Consider the following 21,033-nt stretch of genomic DNA (forward strand, 5'->3'; position numbering starts at 1 on the left):
AGTGCTGGATGTTACATGTGATATTAACCCTCACCTTGCCACACAGACACTTCCCTCACACGTGCCCAGAAGTGAATTGAGGGAATAACATATTTGGAATGCAATGCTGTCATCTGGTGGACACATTCACGTTCTGAAATATATAGTCCACATAATCCCTGGGTGTCGGTGTAATCCCTCATTCGTCCAGGCGTGTTCCATAGTAGAAAAAGCTTCAGTTGTAGTCATCTGGACTCAGTTTGAAAAATAGACGTTTCGACTCTCATCCAAGAGTCATTGTCAACCTGACAATGACTCTTGGATGAGAGTCGAAACGTCTATTTTTCAAACTGAGTAAATTAATTTACAAATTAATTTTGCTTTTGTAGTAGGGAGTGTCTACAGAGCCGCGGCGTGCGGCCGAAACTGTCATGTTATTTTGTGCCGCGGCGTTTTAGACCGCGCCGGGTTAAGGTCAGGGTTAAGGTTAGGGTTAAGGTCAGGGTTAAGGTTAAGGTTAAGGTTAGGGTCAGGGTCAGGGTCAGGGTTAGGGTTAGGTTTAGGTTTAGGGTTAGGTTTAGGGTTAGCCATGAGGCTATATACACCCCCCCCCCAAAAAAAAAAAAAAAATTGACCAGTTCTACAGGAAAATACTACTTTATTTATCGCAAGAACAAGAGTGCAAAGTGCATAACAAGAATAAAGTGTTGGGAAATATAGAAGGGGGCGCAAAAAACTCTGCCAAGCAAAAACAGATATATCCATCCATCTTCTGCCGCTTTATCCGGGGCCGGGTCGCGGGGGGCAGCAGTCTGAGCAGGGACTCCCAGACTTCCTCCTCCCCAGACACTTCCTTAACAAATATTTAAAAAAATGTATTCATTTTTTTCCCTGAGGGTGGCGCTGTTGGCATTCAATATTCTAGCCTGTCTATCCAGAGGTGATACCCCTGACTTGCTAGAATTTCGATTTTCGATTTTTCAATTTTCTCCTTTCGTTAGATTTATTTGTCAATTCCAAAATAGTGTTAGGATACATAGAAGGGGGCGCAACAAACTCCGCCAAGCAATAAAAAAGGTTAAAAAAATCCAGAGGGGGCGCCCCCCCGCAGTGCCGCCCCAGGCACCCGCCTATCTGGCCTAGTGAAAGGGCTCTGCAGCCACGGCCTTTGTAATATACTAACATGAAGTATTTACCTGGAATATCACATTATTTGTTGCATGACTGTATAAACTTGCTCTTCTATTACCATGTTCACTCATTAGTTAAAGAACTCAGAAAGACAAATCTGCTGTTCAGTGTACAAACTGGGAATGACACTTGGAAACAGAATGAGACAGAGCGGAAAAAATATTGGTGCCAAATATTGGCTAAATTTACAATATTGGACCGATATCTGGGAAAACCCTCTGATAACTCATTCCCATAACATAAACCTCCACAGACAAAGACTTAATATCAGTCTGATGTTTGTTATTGAGGATATAATGGTAAAGAGAATCTGAAACTTGCAGTCGTATCATTTGGGCCAATTCAGCAGGAAACCCGAGGGTCAAGAAAAAAATGTGTCTGCGGGCCACATTTAGCCTCCGGCCACAGTTTGGCTCTAATACGATAGAAAAAGAAACTCACACAACAAATTTCATATTCATACAAACGTTCTGGTTAAATTGTATTTTCTTTTTTTTTTAATTGTTTAAGGATTTTGTGCCTGTAGGCTGTATTGTACAATTTTAATCCTTTCCCATTTGTTATTGATTGTTATTTAGACCAGACTTTTCCCCAAACTGCTGGCAGACTTTATTTTTTAATGTTAAGACATACTGTAGCTGCTCTCTCAGATTTGTGCGGGCCAGTTGTATTATTGTTGCATAAATCCTGATCATGTGGTTTCTGTGAGAGCATTAAGCTAACTGCTCAACGTGCCCATAAAAGAACAAAGAATGTGCTTGTAAAGTGTTTCTGCTGTAGTTTATAGGACCAGATATCAGTGACCCTAAAATAATAACGTTAGGCAAAGCAGACTATTTGGAAGTCCATCAAAGGTGTGTGAAGAAGAGGAGCCCGTTTGAGGCTGATGGGACTGACACGCTGCATTCTGTGGAAGGAAAAGGTATTTATGAGCATGAGAGATTACACAAATATCCATGAAAAAACTACCGTATTTTCTGGACTATAAGTTGCACCGGAGTATAAGTCGCACTAGCCAAAAAATGCATAAAAGAGAAGAAAAAAATAACATATATAAGTTGCACTGGAGTATGAAATGCGGTTGCAAGTGTGAAAATAACAAATAATATCACATATAAGTCGCTCCAGAGTATAAGTATAAGTCGCACACCGGCCAAAACTATGAAAAAAGGTGCAGCTTATAGTTCGGATAATACGGCATATTGTATCTGGGTGGCAAGATTCTTTTTACTGCTGCTGCTGGTGTTGGTCTTTTTTATTGTTGTTGGGTTTTTTTTCAGGCCAAGAAGAAAAAGAAAAGGAAACTAAGACACTAGTAAATGTACAATTATGAGCCAGTCAAAAAAAAGAAAAGAAATAAAGATAGATTTGAGACATTTGTCGACTTGTTATGCTAAATTTAAGATTACCACGTTCTCATGTTGATTCCAAAGAGGAAGTTGTTTCTCAAAGGGAATTTCGTCTTTCAGACTTGGGGTTAATGGCAGCAGTGGTGAGCATTTGTGCATTTGGGGGACGTGTTAGCCGAGCACACGTGAATCCTGTTTCGTGAGTGTAGTCTCTGCTCGCTCTTAGGTCAACCCCGCTCTCAGAGATTTACTGATGTGCACGCAGGGAATCGTCACACATCTGTTTCGCAGGCGGAGAAAAGAATTTGTACAACACACATGTGATTTTAAGAGGCTATACTTACTCCTGCAACTAATGACTACAAAAAGCATGTGTATTATGCTTTTATTTGGTGTTTATTGTATTTAATTCTAATATGAGGTAGTGAATACCATACAGGTGAAGAAAGAGTGAAACACATGACGGCTCAGAATCATGTTCCTTTCTCGTATATTGTTTTTTTTTTATTACATTTTGGGTATTGATGACGCAGAGCAGCGGTGCCAAATCCTTTTGTAGTCGCGTACCCCCTGCTTCCATCTGAAATTAAACATTTTGATCAAAATTCCTATCAAATAAAGACAATATAGCAGTTTTATATTTCCCTAAACTCCTTTTGCATATTTTTTAATCATTCTCTGCACCCGGACATCCAAACTCATTTTTCTATTTGGTCTAATTTTCAGCTTTTCTTCACAAACTGTCACTCGACTGGTGTAACACTGAAAATATTGATACATGTACTATCTAACTGATAACTGACACAATACATGAAAACCTGCCATACACACTTTCACTGTTAATAAACTTTATGCTGTTTTTGCATAATATGTGTTACAGTGAGTTTCTTCAACATTAAAACAACAAAGAGCTGGAAATAAGAATTGACTAAAAGACTAAACTGTTATTTTCTATGCTTTACCTGCCCTTGACCTTCCTTATGTCCTAATTCCCTGATAAAATCTTTGCATAATGTGAGATCAACCCACAAACCCTCATTTCCATCTTCCTTATAGGCTCATCCTCTCGATTACTGGATTCCTGACTACACTGTGTGATGTCTGACTGTTCGTCCCACCCTCTTTTCCTTTGGGGAGGGTCTTGGTGAGCAAAAGGAAGCCCGTTTGGGAAGTGAAACTTACACAAGAAGGAGAACAGCAAAGGGAGAACTGGGTGATGCCGGATCATTCATGTGAATCTCTCAGCGCCTAAAGATGCTGTAGATGGAGCTGTGCAAACTTTAGGCTTCATTTAAATGGTAAGAAATTGTCTACGTTTGTGTCTTATTGTTTGCTTTTGAAAGTGCTAACCTTGCTAATACTGTTTTGCAATTATTCAGAAAGAAAGGTAAGATGTTCAGTCACATTTAGTCAACATGAATGAGCCTGTGAGAAATTAATCTAGAAATAAAAGGGAAAAAGAAAACGAATGATGCATGTACAGTCAAGAAATTTTGGCAGCTTTAAAATCCTCGGCAGGTACCCGTATTTTCCGGACTATAAGTCGCACCGGACTATAAGTCGCACTTGCCAAAAAATGCATAACTGTTGTACGGGACCCATATGTCCCACAAAGACCTTTGAAAGACAGTACCTTTTCAACTCAACACCCTGTTGCAAAGAGCAAAGCACAGTGTTGGGTGTAAAGGAATGTCATCTCTTCTGACCCCCACGGACCAGGACGCTGTCCTCACTGCCCTTCCCCCTTTGAATCAACCACCTCTGATAAGGGAAGGAAGGAACGTTTCCTTGATTACTGTATTCCACATTTAAACTGACTTAATGCTTACTGTGTGATCTAAACTTAGTTTAGTTCGCTACAAGAACTGGTTTGAAATGTGTTCATGTCGTACTTAATGTACTTTCTCATTACCTGCTAATGATGTGTGTTCATTGACAATGTTACAGTATTTTGTTATAGTTACATGTAATTTTGCTGGTTTAAATCAAAATTGTCCAAGCTGAGAATAATTGACCAACAGTTAAAGGTTAAAGGTCACTCCCAGGTCAGATAAAACAGCGAAACGAGCCCTGCTCTCTCTCTCTCTTCTTCCCATGATCTGCCAGGACACTGGGTCGTGGACTGGAGTTGCACTGGAGTATAAAATGTGGTTGCAAGTGTGAAAATAACAAATAATATCACATATAAGTCCCTCCGGAGTATAAGTATATGAGTATAAATTTAAGTATTAATAATTTTAAGTCGCACCCCGGCCAAAACTATGAAAAAAGGTGCAACTTATAGTCCGGAAAATACGACACTTAAACTCAAGGAAAGATATTGCAATTATGAGCTTAGTGATACTATCACCCACTTTTGATGTTTTCAAAATATCCCTTTTACAATGAAGGAATTATGATGTAAAGGCATTAATGAAGGAAAACACTATAATACTCCACAAATTTCACTTTTGAGTCCAAACTTGTTGCATTGGACCAAATCATTAAGATTAAGATTTTTCATTCTTTCTATTTTAAGATTGTGTGTTTTCAGAGGCAATATTCTCAATAAAATGTTTGTGGTCACTAGACATTTCAGAATACAAACTACAACACTCCTTTCATAGTCAGAGGTTAATGCATGGTGGGATTGATGGAAGCTAATGGCATCTTAAATGCATTCATACCCCGGACATCATCCTTTACCCATTTGTTTGTTCCCATTAGGAAGCCCGATGCTAAGTGTCTGCTTAGAGTTGAGATGTACATTCAAATGCCTCCTTCACAGACGTCTGTTAAAACCAAGAACTCAGCATTTCCTTGTCCTGTGCCTTCTATCTGTCTGACCCTAACTATTCTATAGATGGTATGACTGTGGCCTTTTCAAATTCTCCTTCAAATTACAGCAATTTACAAAGAAAGAGACACAAATATCATGGTGTCTTAATTTAAATAACAATATTGTTTAAAAAAAAGTAACATTCAGGGCAGTTGAAAATATTTGGCTTCAAAATGTATTTTCCACTTGATCTCAGAGAGGCTGGAACACAGGGGAAATAATCAGGCTTCAATGCAGAGTGCACTTCCTGTCGGAGCCTCGGTCATTACACCAGTGCACTTCCTGTCGGAGCCTCGGTCATTACACCAGTGCACTTCCTGTCGGAGCCTCGGTCATTACACCAGTGCACTTCCTGTCGGAGCCTCGGTCATTACACCAGTGCACTTCCTGTATAGATGCGTCCTTTGGTCCCTCTCATTACCCCAACTGACCAGGCTACTGTCAGTCTGTGCTCAGTTTACTTACATCACTGTGTGTGTTCCAGAGGAACTTCTTCTGTTGATTCAAACATGCTACATTTTTGTTTAGAACTTTAGTTCTAGGGCTAAAAGGCCACAAATGTGCACTGACTGGTAATCCTAAAAATAAATTGTGTCAATACTTATAAAATCCTTTTATTATTATAATTATTTAGTGAAACCCGTTTGCAGCAAGTTATTTTAACCACACATCTTCAAGTAGGCAATTCAACCGAAAAATATTAAAACTGTATCCTCAAAAAATGCACTTTGTTGTTTTTTGTTGTTATTTTCTAAATATTGAGACTAAATATGGGTAAAATATGTAACTGAAAGTTTAATTAACTACCATCCTTCAAACAGAGCCTCAGGAGTAGTTAAGTCAACTTTTTTTTTTTTTTTTTTTATAAGAAATTGTTCCTTATTTGGACAGAAAAATCCATGTCGCTTACTAATGAACAGTTTGGTGGAGTTTGATGGATCACAGTAAATAACCTACCAATTTATTATGAGCCTATGAATCATCACCATTACTGCCTATTCAGACGTCCCGAGTCCAGTGTTTTTGGAGCCTAAAGAGCTTGTAACAGCGGGCGCAGCTATCAGAGCATGTGGAGGCAGTTTAATGGAGCTCAAATCTGGAACAGTCTTCCTGAAGATGTGAGACAGGCCTTTACTCTGACAATGGATAAAACAGTTCTGCTTAGCTGTGCATTTGAAAAGATTTTATCTGCACTCTTTCTATTATGAGAGAAAAAATAATAATGATTCTATTTACTTTTTTATCTCTTTGTATTGGGATTTGAACGCATCTTTCCCCATCATTTAAAGCACTTTGAATTACTTTTGAATATGAATTGTTCTCAAACATTAAACTCGCCTTGCCTTTGAGCTGGGGCAACCTGGGAAGTGAACCACTGCTGATGAAAATCCTCTTTTGTATGTTACAGGTTGAGGAAGATTTGCTAAGCCTTTTCAGATCTCCACGTTTACACCGCCGTCCACCATGAATGCCTCACACCAGAACGACACCACCCCGCTCTGCTACTCCCTCAACAGTCCACCCTTCGCGTACCATCCCACCATAGCCTCCGCTTACTTCTCCTCCATCTTCTCCGCTCTCGGACTCACCTCAAATCTGATTGCCTTCGTTGTCCTCATTCAGTCCTTCAGGCGAGTCAAAACCCGGTCGCGCTCCTTCTTCCTGGTCTTCCTCGGCGGCTTAGTCGTCACCGATTTTCTGGGCCTTTTGGTTACCGGTTCTATCGTTGTGTCCTTCCACGTCACGCATTTCAACTGGCGCCAACTGGACCCCAGCTGCCGTTTCTGCAACTTCATGGGCATGTCGATGGTCTTCTACGGGTTGTGTCCGTTACTTCTTGGTGCGACAATGGCAATCGAGCGCTTCATAGGAATTAACTGTCCATTTTCAAGATCCCAAGCCATGCCCAAGTGGAGAACTATCTCCATGGTCTTTATTGTGTGGATCATAGCCGGCTTCATCTCGTTACTTCCGATCTTTGGAGTTGGTAGCTACCACATGCAGATGCCAGGGTCATGGTGTTTCTTCAACATAAGCTCAATTGGGACTGATAAGATCTTCTCGCTGATCTTCTCCCTGGTTGGGTTGACGTGCCTGGCCGTGTCGTTTTTGCTTAACACTGTGACTGTGGTGACCCTCATCAGAGTCTGTTGTGGACCAGGAAGTGCCCAGAGGCGACGGGATCATGAAGTAGAGATGATGGTGCAGCTCATTCTTATAATGGTCATAGCTTCAGTCTGCTGGTGTCCGCTACTGGTAAGTGTACATTCAATCAATACAAATCAAGATTCTATGACAGTATAAGCAAACACTAAAGAAGGGTGAGTGTGTCCAGGTCAAGGTATAGAATAATCAGTAAGTCTCAGGTCACAGTATGATTATAGAAACATTATAAGACATTTTAGAAGCTGAATTAAGTCATTTTAATTTAATCTTTACTCAAAATAACTTTGCACTATACTTACTGTATTTTCAGAATGTTTTATTTTATAAAGCTGTTCACATACTGGAGTAATAGTATCTGTAAGTCAATTATTTAACAACAAAACACAGAGATGCACAGATATTTTAATGAAAGTGCTTGGTCTTGTCAACTTGAAAATGCTCCGCTGTCTGTCTCTGCTGATAAGAATGGGTCTGTTTTTTGGCGCACCAAAAGCAAAAGGAATGCAACTTTACATTCTAAATGTTACAATGGGTTTCAATCATGTATAAGAGTCAACATTAAATTAAACATAGTCTTTTTTTTATTTTTTAAACATGACAACCTCGTGACCAAACTCTCTGCTCTCTCTGTTTCCTATCTCCATGCCCCATTTCCTCTCCGCAATGCTACTTTACCACTGTAAGTGATTTGCACACGGCTGAGATAAAAGAGGTGCATCATTACAACTGGAACTTTGATGTTCATGCGAAACAGCCCAAATGGATATTTACCTGTCAAATATTTAATTCAACTCATTACCTTTCACGTAACACAATTTTAAACGTCTTACAACAACACATGGTAAACCGATGCCCTAAAGCTAGCGACCCTTAACTTTCAAAACACAAATAAATGTAAAAATCAAGACGACCACTCATAATTCAAAAACAATGTTAAAAGTTTTTGTGATTTTTTTTATATTTTTGTGTTGATTAAAAATTCTTCCGAGAACCAAAACACTTTAACACATGCATCATTTATTTACTTCATGAATGCACTCAATATTTTACTTTAGTAGCTTCTTTCAAGTGTGCTTTTTGAGTTTAAATGGTCAAAGATACATCAATCGAAAGAACTAAAGCTACTAAAGATGTTTACAAGCATACATGAAGTACATAAAGGATTGGTGAGTTCCTCCGCACTTCCCTCTGGCGTCCACTGGAGATCATAAACAGACAACGTCCCCTCTAACAGCAGTGTTGTGACTCAGGGCTGTACTTTTCTGAGCGCTGTGACTGGGGATCCTGTATCGGCTGAAAATATATTGTTCTACATCCGAATGGCCACCTGCAATCAGATTCTGGACCCCTGGATTTACATCGTGCGTCAGTGGTCCAAGCTGAGGCGAGTAAACGTTGGGTTCAGTGTGATGTCATCGCTCCGTTGCTCTGGGCTGTGATTGGCTGGCTCCCCAACATCGACCTGGACTGCCGACTCAACTGCCAACTGAACGACTGAAGTGTTTCTCCTCATGCGGCTTTATTAACTTACCATGAGCTCACTGTACATGGGCGCTTGCTTGTTCATACAGCACTTCATCACATCTGAACTCACCATTGATTGAAGTTTTCATTCCATAAACTAACCTGAATGCATTTTTATCACGACCATCATCACAAAACGATCAAACAGAGAGTGCTGTTTGATCGGAATATACGTTCTCTTGCATCCAAAGAAGTGATTTCAATGTGCAAAGCTTGGTTAATTGTAATGTTTTTTTTTTTTTAACTCTGATCATTAATTGACAGTGAAAATATTAGGAACACACTATTCATCTTATTCCACACTGCCCACTTTTGCCACGGATGAGCACTTCCGTTGTAATGGCAGTTCCGGTTGAGCAGAAAGTGGAGAACGAGGGGAAAAGTCTTGCCGCTAAAAAATGCTAAAAAGTAAATTGATTTGTGTAAAATTTCCAATGTTCGTGTGACGTCAACAATGCATCGATTCCCTGAGCGGCCCGAAAATGACTTTTTAGTCAGTGTAGAACTTATTTTAAGTTCGACAGCCCAATGTTAACTAATACAACCGGAAGAAGGATTATGTCTTATGGCGGGGCTCAGGTCAACTTCCAGCATAAAGTGAATATTCACACCTAAAATGATAATGCCTTGCACTTATACAGCTATACAGGCTTGCTCGTCAAAGCCTCACAAAGAGCTGTTATTCCTTCACTCCAAGATTGTAAAACAGATTCCTGGACTATGTGTTGTTGGTTTTTGTGTTTTTTTAAGAGTTTGCCTTGTTAGAGTTCCTCATGGTGCAGTTTTCTCCATCCTGTTTAAACAAGTAGGCAGTTCCTTGGAGTAGGTAGTACAGAAGGCAATTGTTTTGTCCAGTGTACTCGGAGGTGAGGTGAACAATAAGAAAACCATTTTTGAATTAACCCAATATTGTGTTCTCTGCTTTCTGTCCTTTTACTGTTTTTGCTGTATTCATTTCTTCCAATCCCAACTCAATTTTCCATCTTTTTCTTGATCCCCCTCACTCTTTTTCTTCATCATCTATTAGGTCTTTGTTGCTCAAACTGTGCTATCCGAAAGTCAGCTGCAAATGAAGCATCTGCTGCTGTGGCTTCGTTTTGCCACATGGAACCAAATCCTGGACCCATGGGTCTACATCCTGTTCCGGAGAGCGATTTTTAAGAGGATCCGTCCCAATTTCCAGTCGTCCAGAAGGTCCATTATGACACTGTACCCGTCTCTGAACAGCACTATGCGCAGACTGACCACATTTTCATTTAATAGTGACCACGAGCAAGAGGATACTGCCGAAACCGCGGGCACAAATGACAGAATTACTACAATAAAGACCATCAGTACCACATAAAAACAGTCTGCATGTCTTTATCACTATTGAAAGTGCACTTGCATGGGTTTAGGTTGAGGACACTGGCATGTCCGAGCATGTTATTGATGGGAAAAAAGTGTCTGCACAACATTTTGCTAAATTTACATTTGAATGACTAACTATCACATGCATTTGTCATGTATTCTTGACCTAACTTTGCACAGTGTTGCAATTGTTTATCTGTCTTCTCTTTGTTTCTTTAAAGGGTGCACTATGTAACCTTTCTGCTGGATAGAGCTTGTCTCTTTGGAATTGTTGTAAGCATGGTATTAAAGGAGATATATAATGTGATTTTTTCCCCCCCCAGGTTCTTAGTATTGAACTAGATCATATAAAGTAAATCAAGATTTCACATTTTGCTCATTGTAAAATGCTAAATTGATCTAATACGGCTTGATAATAGTTACAAATCCATTGACTTTCTGTTCAAAACTGAAATGATAAGCCCTGCCCACCTCTTCATAGTGACATTTCACCGTCACAAGCAGAATATATTCATTTAAATGTTTTTTGGTACATTGTTCATTTTTGAAGTGGCTATGTAACGTTTTAGAACACTAAACATCACATGTATCACTCAGCATCAAGAATCACAATTAAGTATCGGGATGTGGGCGGGGATAGGGGGTAGGTGAAAGAAGGAATTTTTGGAGCACTCGAGCCTCAATTGCAGGACAAAAGAGGATTACTCAAACATGCAAGAATAAATCAAAATACATCTTTGAGTACAATGACGTAACGAGGTAAAAAGCTAATTAAAGTTGATTTTACATAATATGTCCCCTTTAAATGTATCTTTTTCAACGTACCAATAAAAACACTGTAAATGAATAAATGCAAGATGGATGAATGCCTGACAATAATATCTCCATGGAGACAAGCAGGAGGCGTACTCACCATCAGAAAAGTCACATAGTGCACTTTTATCGAGCTGCTTTACAACACTTAATATGAGAAGGAAAATAAAAGTCTGTTTGAGCCTGAAGTGAATGTAGAGGTTTGAGGTGTTTTTATATAGCACTGCAGACACTCCCTTTTATATATGCTAAAATGTGTTTTTACTGAAGGTGTTTTTGTAAGTCTCAGATGAAGGGTATAAAGCACACATACATTGGTATAAAGCACTGCATGGATACTTCAGTTATCTTTAATGTATAAAACTATTAACAGACAAACTGACTTTAGACTTATTGCTTACCATTTCATAACTGTGACTGTTTTATAGTTTGACACAAAGTAAGTGACTTTGTTGATTTTTTTTTCCTCCAATATTTAACTGTTTTTCTCTCATTTGTTTTAATTTACTGTAATATAATGCATCATCTGGTGTTTGGCGTAGCTGAATCTTGTATCTGTTTTTGCAACACACTGTGAATAAAGTTTTCAAATGTAGGTAATGAATCATAATTGGTCATTTATTATTCAGAAACACCACAAAACAACTATTTTGCAGGTGTCATATTTTATATACATAATTTCAAGGTTTCAACATCAAAAATGCAAAAATGTTTTCAACATTTTGCAATACACGTCGATGTAGCAAAAGAAACTGAAAATGGCTTTGTTGTTTTGATCATTATCATGGGACGTCATGGGCTGGGTTCCTGTTTGAGTGCAAAGCATTGTTTAAACATCAGAGGTATTCAGGGCTGCAGATATTTGATATATACATTTTACAATCTCAAGTGGAGCAACCCGGATGTGTCACTCAAACGTTTGTCTAGATTCTGCCATTTTTGACATCACCAATAACGCCCCATACATCAAACAGGAAGACATCTGGGAACGCGAAATCACCCAGCACGGAGTCCAGAGCCTCTGCAAAGTCATCGGGGTTCTCCTTGTTTTTTCCAGCTTCCACAATGGTTGTAGCTATGAAGACAGATAATGCACACAGACTTTAAATTGAGTGGGTTTACCTTACATTTAATAGCTGATTCACATTGCAAACATGTGTTAATTTGTTTGGATTGAGATATTGACCATAAACCCGGTCAAAACATGAAAAGAGTATGTAGACAAAACCCTAACTATTATACCTCCTCACCACCATGGTGAGGAGGCATGTGAAATAGCTTCTTTTACGGTCCCCTTTGTAAATGTCAAATTACCCCATTTTCAAAAATAATATAATAGACAAAGGTAAGAAGAAAATATTACATTTTGCTTCACAGATTCTAACAGAGGTGTGTAAAAACAAAGCTGTGCTACTATAGCTATAACCAGATGTGTTTGTTATTCAGGTTTCTCATCAATCATGTCTGTTTACCTTGTACTGACACTATAGGTTTGCACGAAGCTACAAAATGCAAAGACGAGCTTATAGGTTAAGAAAATATCGATATAACAATATTTCCTATACAAATAACTGCAATACACTTGTCTTTACCAAATAATTCTTTACTTCTTAGCTTCAAACACAAAGACTTTGATTGCCACCATCACTATTACTACGACAACTGTTATTTTCACAACTAGGATGATTCAATTGTATCTATATCTGAAGGTGGCACCGATTGCGCCTGATGCACGGCTAATGTGTGGGGAATTACCCAGCTCCACGTCACGTATCCCCATGTAGCTCTCCAATAAGTCATCCACTCTCTGGGTCGCCTGCTCCTCAAACTCGTTGGGCTGGGAGGAGAGTCACAAATGTTTCAAAACACTTCTATCCATATATGGAGACACAAACATGATATTTTCGGTGTCTACTCGTGCCAAAAGCATTACAGCACTTCTCCTATTTATCCACTGGCACTGCTCAGTAAATATAGCACTTGCTGGTTGTGTAATAGCCCTGCATTACGTATATTGATTTATCTGTTAATTCAGTTGTATGTGCTTTGAGTGCTGCCGGGCTGTTCTGTCTCAGATTAGCCAAGGTGAAATTCTGTACGTCTTACATTATTCAGTGATATTTGAAGCCAGATATAGCGTGTGAGGATAGTTCAAGTTTTCCAGTTGTCAAGTGGAGGTGTTTAGTTCAGTTTAGTGTGTTTCAACAGTGTAATGGTCCATTTAAAAGTTGTGTGTGCAAGTGCAGCTGTGAGATAAAACTAAAGTTCACTGACAGGATGAAACTCACCACTTCCTGAACCGTGGCTGCTCCTTTGGACCGTAGGCGCAGCGTCTCCTTCCCATTCACCATCTTGCCCTCGCTGGACTTGGGCGCTTTAGTTCTCATGCCGATCATGTCTAAAGTCATAAGAAACAATGCAGCACTATTGCAATTCACTTATTGTTATTGCAGTCAGTTTATTTCAAAGAAAGAACGGAAGTTAAAGTAAGTTACAATTGTGCTAATCATCAACAAATAAATAACAACCGGCGCCTGAGCAGTTAAGTAAAATAAAAGTAAGAAATACACATAGATAAAATATTTATAAAGTTTCAAACTGAACAGATGCTTGGTTTGGAAATTCCACCAAGAATTCCACAGAGGAAAAGGCCCTACAAGAGGTCAAAGGTTACATAGCTGTCCATTGGTCCCTAGACAGTCATTTGAATGTTGGCTGACGTATAACTGCCAAATTAACCTTCACAAATATAATATATCAATAATCATTTGGTAGAAAATTCATACAAATAAAGACAAGTTTCATTTCCTGTATTTTCATCAAACTTGTCTGGGTCCTTCCATATCAGCAGTCGCTAATTGTTAGTGACAGTAAAACACAGTAACAGAACGGAAAAGGCCAAGGCTCAGCTCTGATAAGGCTGTCCCTGGCCTGAAACGAGGTTATGGTCGCTGGTTGTGTAAGAACATTCACTGACATTTATTATGTATAAACTATTAAGACGACACTGGAACTTTTCAATTCAACCATTTTAAACACTCGGGGTGCCAGCTTGCAGAAAGAAAAGAGAGGCATGTTAACTATGGAACATCTTGAATAAATATCAAGGTTTTGCCAGCTGGAGTATGAGAGATGTCGTTCTGTTTTTCCGACACGCCATATTTCCATATTTAGTTGACCCTTCCCTGGCCGCACTTGACCAATCATGCAAGGTTGTTTACGGTACTTCGAGCCGAGAAGATATCATGAAGATGTTGGCTCATAAACAATAGCTTCTGTGGTGACTTGGCCAAACACAAAATGACCAATGGCCAATAACTTCCAGTTATTATGTTATTGTTGGAAAGGTTCCTGTGCATAATGAGGTCAGCCAACATAGCATAAGATGTCAAATCCACTTTTAGTTAACACTAGGAGGTCCAGAGGGCTAAGACAACCTGAGAAGGAATTGTATTATTTGTAATATTTGTTGCCAGTCAGGATTACTGAGGGCTTCAGGCCTATACATGAGTATTAGAACAAAATGTTGTTTGTTGAAATGCTTTAATTTGAATGTTTGGTGGTAACTGTGTAAATAAGATAAGATAAGATAATCCTTTATTGTCCACACATGGGGAAATGTCATTTAATTAAATTTCATTTAATTAAATGTGGCACATTTTAGTTGTTGCATGTTAAAATGCAGACGCTCTATCTTTGCAGTCTGCACATGAAGGGAGCTTAGAAGAGGAAACAATAGTGTCATAAAACAAATCTTGGAATTTTTTATGTATATTCTAATTTTATATATCTGATCCTTTAATCAGCTACTTAATTTTGCATGATTTTACAAATTAATTTTGACAGCTTGGCGATCCATAGAAGGGTTTTATAAACAAAGGCCATCTATTGTAGTAAGAGGCAGTTACATTGAAACGCTGGAAACGTGGAGGAGTTGGAAATACATTTTGTGTTTCTGAAGTCTTGATTGCACTCACCAAAAGCCCTCTTGGGTTCGACCAGTCGTAGGGTGAACGGCGTCCCTCGGGGCTGCTCTTTCAGCATCTTGGCCACCTCATAATGCCGACAGCCCACAATGCTCTGGTCATTGATAGCCTCAATGTGGTCACCTACACACACATTCTTCAGTCGATCTATGGTGCTGCCCTCCTTTATTCTCTGAAAGAGCAACACAGGGGTTTCAGTGTTTTAAATCTAGCAGCTGTTTTTTAACTCTAGTCTCATTTACCTTGATAAAAGCATAGCCTGCTCCATTGTCTGTGATGGTAAGGCCCAATGCATCTTCTGTTTTGGTGACCTCCACTTCTTTGGTTTCTCCTCGAACATGAGCAAAGATGAAATCTTCTAGTCCAATCTGGCCACCCAGCAGCTTCTGCATGTCCACTTTGTGGGAGTTGAGGGTGCAAAACAATATCTGGAAATGTAAGATTATGTTTTAGACATTAAATCCACAAATTATTGTAAATTTCAGATGTGCAGGCAAGTAGCCCGTACATTGGAAAAAAAACAACGTTTGATAACTGTTTTTTTTTTTATGTAGGCCTTAAATAAAGGCTGCTAACACCCTAGTGCCTTCATGATATCTGTAGGTCTATCTTCTGACCAGCAGAGAGCATTAGTGTTCTGCAGGTGTTCTGCAAGTGTTCTGCAAGTGGCCATTTTGATCAAATGCTTTTTCTTTTTTTTTTTAAATGCCTCTTTATTTTTTTTTATTTTTTAGAATTTGTATTCTAAATAGCATGGCATTGAAACAATTAAATAAATAGAACCCAAGCATCCCCTTAATTAACATTTTCTGAACAATGACTGGTAATCTGGGAGTCAAAGTTCAACCCAATAATCGTCAAACAGAAACTTCTTTCTTTATGTTTGTGTGTTATCTGGCTCACATGAACAGAGTTCAAGGTCTTAGTTGGTGTGATCTACAGATGCTGTGCATGGATTAATTTTATCTTTTGTTTTACCTTATAGCCTATTTTCATCTTTATCTTATAGCAGATTTAGATTTACATCGTTTTTCTTTTTGACTTTATAGGTTGTTTTATCATTGTTCATTGCTGATTTGGTGCAACATAAAAATGTTGCACCAAATCAGCAAAGCAAGTTCCTATGTTTGTGAATTCTGTTCATTGGCAATGGCAATAAACCTTTTCTGATTCTGATTGATGAGAATTCCCATAGCTCGGTGCACACCGATGAACAATCATTTATCAACCCAAAACACAGGGTGATTGACAGTTATATATAAACTCCATATCACTTGAAATGTATGTTGATAATGTTGGCCTATAGCCTGATAAAATGCCTCAAGATGTCCTTCAGAGTAAGATAACTGAAGAAGGCCACTGCGAGATAGAGAATATTGTTTTGTTGCCATGAGTCATGCTACAACTGCAGAAAGATCATGAAGATCGTGAATGAAGAAATAGGTCTACTATTATAAAACTTTTACCATCGGCTTACCATTTTATTGTTCTTTTACTGTAACTGTAACTCCCTTGCCAGTTTCCATAAAAGCTTGAATACAATAAAACCATAAACAACACAGTTATGTACATGTTTTAATATAATCAATATTTAACCTCTGTGGCGGTGTCTTATGAGATACATTACATTCACAAACATAAGAAGAGAAGTGGGAAGTTTGCAAAGATCAAACGTTGTCTTTATAGTCAGGCGTTGTCTGATGAAACTTTGTGAATTTTGTGATGACCAAAAAGAGATATACTACACAAAGGGCAATCTGTTTGAGTTTAAATGAACATCGAGTCATTTTTAAATTAGTCTCAAAGATTTAATAAGGAAAACTAAAGTTGTTTTTTTGTGTTTTAAAGTAATTCCACCTAAATATTTCCCACTTGTATAATTAGTTTTTTTTTTTGTATCTTTCTGCATAATTTGTTGCTTAATGTTGACCATATGACCATTTTATTAGTTCTGTGAAGTGTCTCTAAAAGCGCTATGTAAATAAAATGTATTATTATTGGTAGTTACGTATATGCTTCCTGTATGTTTTGGTGGGAAGTATTTGTGTTTAGGTTTTTTCTGGTTGATGTAGGGAAGCTAAATATAAAAGTGTATTGGGAACAAATGGAATTAAATACAACACCTCAACGTTCCACCAATAAGCAACATAGCGTGATATCATCCAGTCTCACAATAATATCGTGGGCAGTCACAATCTATTGTTTTGTAGCAGCAGCAGCTAAATACAGATAAATACATATACAATGATCTAATCTATGCCATGATCCTTTGCTCCATTTCAATACAGATGAAAAAATAAGTTATCAAGCACTTTTATATCTGAATTCTTTGGAATATGGCAGTAATTATTCACACCAAAATCTTATAAAGTAAAATTTGAAAAGAAAAAAGGTATACTATCTACAATTCTGTTTGCAAAATATTATTAATTATCAATATCGTACCGTGAAATAAATATTGTGGTAATATCGTGCCGTGAGATTTTCATTTTGCATCGTTACACCCCTCCTTCCCACCAAACCAAATCCTTATTGTCCAAGCAGTAACGGAATATGCCACACCCGCTGTGTTGTTTTGCGTACCTCAGACGGCGAGATGTTGAAGACTTCTGCGATCTTGACGTACAGTTCCTTGACGTTGGTGAATCCGTGGATGCGGCCTGTGGGACTGCCGTGTGCCAGCTGTGTGTGGAAGATGAGCCGGGGCCTGGGGTAGTCGGGTGGTCCCGGCGGCGGAGGTGAAGGAGGTGGCAGCGGCGGCGCAGAGGGCTCCACATTCGGGGTGTGGGCCTTCTGATCCTCCATGGCCCCGGCTGGCTTGGTCTCCTGTGGGCTCATCGGATCCCCGTTCTGCATGGGCCACGGCACAGGTGTTGGCGGGGGGCCTTCGGGAGTGTTCCTGCTGCTGGGGAAGGTGATGTCTGTCCCCTTCGACTCGCACCGACTAACCATCCAGAGCTCAGCAGATGAATTAGTGATGAGAGCAGCCCGGTAACAGTAGCTGGAAGAGGCCGTCCTGCCCTGTCAGGTAGAAACCCAATCCACCTGTAGTTGAGGTTGTATGTGTTACACCTGAGACAAAGCAAACACACATTGGATAAAAGCAACCGGTGATTATGACACAGTTACGACATTTTATCTGTCAATCTGTCTGCTGGTTTGACTTTTGGAGATGGTGCGGAAGCAAACGTAATATGTTTTGAAGATGTGTTGTAGGTAATATGATATGTTGAAGTTTACTGTAAGGTGCCCCTCCCCCATCATTGGCTTATTAGATGAGTTGTATAGATACATTGAGTTCTTGGTGAGGCACTGACCTTTCTGACCTGACACAGTGCACAAACAGATGCCATGTCTGAGCAGATGAACAGATTATTTATTCATTATTCGTTTTCTTTAGGATTCTAGAGTCATCCCTTTCTGACAGAATGACAAATAAGAAGAATTGCCTGGAATGCCTCACAAACAAAAGCACCCGTTCATGAAGTAAGTATTTGTAAACCATGTGACATTACCACATACTTGCTTTTTTTTTTTTTTCTTGGGAAAAACAAATCAATAGTTCAGTTTTTCCTCTGCTTGTTAGTTTCCCCCAGCATGAAAAATGTGATCGTCGTGTGATTTTATGTCTCAGCACAGAACTATTTGCATGTGGAACTTTCCAATACAGCACTGAAAATTCCAGCTGGAAGACCTTGTGGTAAAAATACAACTATGCCTTTATATTACTAAAATGAAGAGGCGTGAAAGCCGTAGTAGTAACAAATGGTCTTAATGTAAATCTATTGCTGTTTTTAGCTTAAAAATAACACCTTTTAAATGTATTCAAATTAAAAGGTCTTTCTTTAGAGAAATTCTCTACAATTCTAAAACTACTATTTAGATACGATTGCATTTGAACATGTTAGGAGTGTCTGGAATGCCAATGTGGTCCGATAAATTTGGATTTGGCTAGGTGTTTTTATTTTTATTTAGGTAATTTTATTGTATTTCTGTTTCTGTAATTTCTTTGTGATTTGAATGCATTTTTCCTGCTGTGTGAAGCACTTTGAATTGCCTTGTGTATGAAATGTGCTCTACACATAAACTTGCCATGCCTTGCCTTACCACAAGACAATCAACCAATTTTGTCGTCATTGGGATAAGATGAACTGGACCTGGAAGTAAAAAGAATACATTTTATATTATGCCAACATGACATAATTTAATCTTATATGCAAATATGTGTAGTATAGGAACTAGTGATGAGTGGCTCAATACCAAAATATAGATATTTCGAAACTGTGTGAGGCATAAAAATGTTTTGTTTTTCATGCAGTTTTTTTTAAATATTATTGTTTTTTTTTTAATTTATTACTTATTATAATACATTTTGGAAACTCTTTGTTTATATTTCTTTATTCACACATCAGTTCTAGCTGGGTTTGAGCAAAAATAATTATCTCTTTATGCCTAGGTAAGCAATCAAACCCATTGGCGTGTCGGGTCGATATCATAATACTCACCTAACGCTATCAGGAAGAGCTTTCCCAAGTTTTTAAAGTTCATGCAATTTCAGCAGCATGGATAATTTTGGCCTCATTTGAACTGCATCACCCAAACTATTGCTCAGAAATCAGACTGCTTTGTTTTACAATCATAAACATCATAAAGTGTGAATGAAAATAGTCTAAAAAGCATGAACTACACTCATAATAAGATGAATAACAGTTCTTTTGAGAGATGCTTTGAGGATAATCTCACTGTGAGCATGAATGCAGCTGTCTGTCTGTGCGTCACTGCTATATCCAGGCCAAGGTGTCGTCGTTTGCTTCCAAGGTTGAATATTCACTTTAGCCAATCACCATAAAAATAGATAATTCATTGATATTCAGGCAATTATCCCCCTGCCCATTTGCTAAGAAAACACATCACACTTACTTTTTTCGTGTCTTCCATATACTTCAGGTTCAGGGTGTTATTTTGTGATTTGTTATTTAATTTTCGTGGAACTATTTGTTTATTCCTTCATTACACATGCATTCCCATTTGTGGGGGTTTAACATCCCAGTCTTGGTTATGCGGTTGTGGGTGTGAAAATCAACACATACAGTTTAACCTGATATGCATAGGGAGATAAAAAGGGAGATAAAATGCATAGAAAATCTGTTAAATGTGCACTTCTCTGGTGGGCAGACTGCTACCTTGGGAATGTTACTGCTTTATAATGCACAGTATGACCTTAACTTATCTTGCATTTATTGTGCATGTTTTTACTGCTACAAAATGCATAGAAAATGAAGATGGATAAGCGCAATGCCTACTGTCGAATATATCTGATAAAGCAATAACATCTCCATGGAGACAAACAGATTCCACCAGAAAAGTTAGTGCACCTTTGAGAAGGTTTGTTGGCTATAAAGACATTCAGTGTGTGTGTGTGTGTGTGTGTGTGTGTACAGTTGTCTTTGCATAACAAGTGGATGAGAGAAGTTAGAGCACCCACACCATAGGCCTACAAGTTCCTACCATTTTTGTAGCCTTTGGTACTCACCCCCTGAATGAGCTCACAGTCACACAAACGTAATTATGAGGTGGGCATTGTCTTGGCGTAGGCTGGAGCAGGGAAGACTGCCGGCTCATGCGTAGGACAGCCTGTGTGCGGGTGTGTGCTGTGTCATGTGCCTGCAGTACAGTGCTCCTTGTGTTCCTGGTGCGTGCGCCTGTGACGCTAGAGCTTCCTGGGGTAAAAATTAGACTGTTTTGGACATTTATTTTGCATGAATTCTATAGCTGCTTCCATATGTGTTATTTCCTGTAGTCAAGCTCCCATGCTGCACGATGTAGTAGGTCAGAAAGAATGTTTTCCATACCAGAG

The 21,033-nt window shown here is 38.8% G+C and overlaps 2 protein-coding genes across 2 annotated transcripts; one reads left to right on the forward strand and one right to left on the reverse strand.

The window, feature by feature from the left end:
- Positions 1 to 3,750: 3,750 nt before the first annotated feature.
- On the forward strand, positions 3,751 to 11,613 carry tbxa2r (thromboxane A2 receptor). Its single transcript, XM_072439279.1, has 3 exons — positions 3,751 to 3,817; positions 6,746 to 7,593; positions 10,055 to 11,613. Exons 2-3 carry the CDS (start codon positions 6,802 to 6,804, stop codon positions 10,370 to 10,372), a joined length of 1,110 nt encoding a protein of 369 aa, XP_072295380.1. The 5' UTR covers positions 3,751 to 3,817; positions 6,746 to 6,801; the 3' UTR covers positions 10,373 to 11,613.
- Positions 11,614 to 11,793: 180 nt separating this feature from the next.
- Positions 11,794 to 18,389, reverse strand: gipc3 (GIPC PDZ domain containing family, member 3). Its single transcript, XM_072438559.1, has 6 exons — positions 17,760 to 18,389; positions 15,419 to 15,604; positions 15,168 to 15,348; positions 13,479 to 13,588; positions 12,946 to 13,027; positions 11,794 to 12,265 (listed from the first exon to the last, which is right to left on the reverse strand). The coding sequence occupies exons 1-6, from the start codon at positions 18,126 to 18,128 to the stop codon at positions 12,114 to 12,116; spliced, it is 1,080 nt and encodes a 359-aa protein (XP_072294660.1). The 5' UTR covers positions 18,129 to 18,389; the 3' UTR covers positions 11,794 to 12,113.
- Positions 18,390 to 21,033: the final 2,644 nt, after the last annotated feature.

Source organism: Eucyclogobius newberryi, unplaced genomic scaffold (genome assembly GCF_026437365.1).
Source record: "Eucyclogobius newberryi isolate DKJ021-1_F unplaced genomic scaffold, fEucNew1.0.hap1 SCAF_9, whole genome shotgun sequence".
Taxonomy (NCBI): Eukaryota; Metazoa; Chordata; class Actinopteri; order Gobiiformes; family Gobiidae; genus Eucyclogobius; species Eucyclogobius newberryi.

What these genes read in the sequence shown, in the direction of transcription:
- gipc3 (XM_072438559.1), bottom strand. Translation starts at nt 18,128, where the DNA reads ATGGTTAGTCGGTGCGAGTCGAAGGGGACAGACATCACCTTCCCCAGC. An exon ending in CAGGCTATGCTTTTATCAAG is followed by an intron (nt 15,349 to 15,418) that starts GTAAATGAGACT and finishes TTGCTCTTTCAG; the next exon opens with AGAATAAAGGAGGGCAGCAC. An exon ending in GATACGTGACGTGGAGCTGG is followed by an intron (nt 12,266 to 12,945) that starts GTAATTCCCCAC and finishes CTGTCTTCATAG; the next exon opens with CTACAACCATTGTGGAAGCT.
- tbxa2r (XM_072439279.1), top strand. Translation starts at nt 6,802, where the DNA reads ATGAATGCCTCACACCAGAACGACACCACCCCGCTCTGCTACTCCCTC. An exon ending in TCTGCTGGTGTCCGCTACTG is followed by an intron (nt 7,594 to 10,054) that starts GTAAGTGTACAT and finishes ATCATCTATTAG; the next exon opens with GTCTTTGTTGCTCAAACTGT.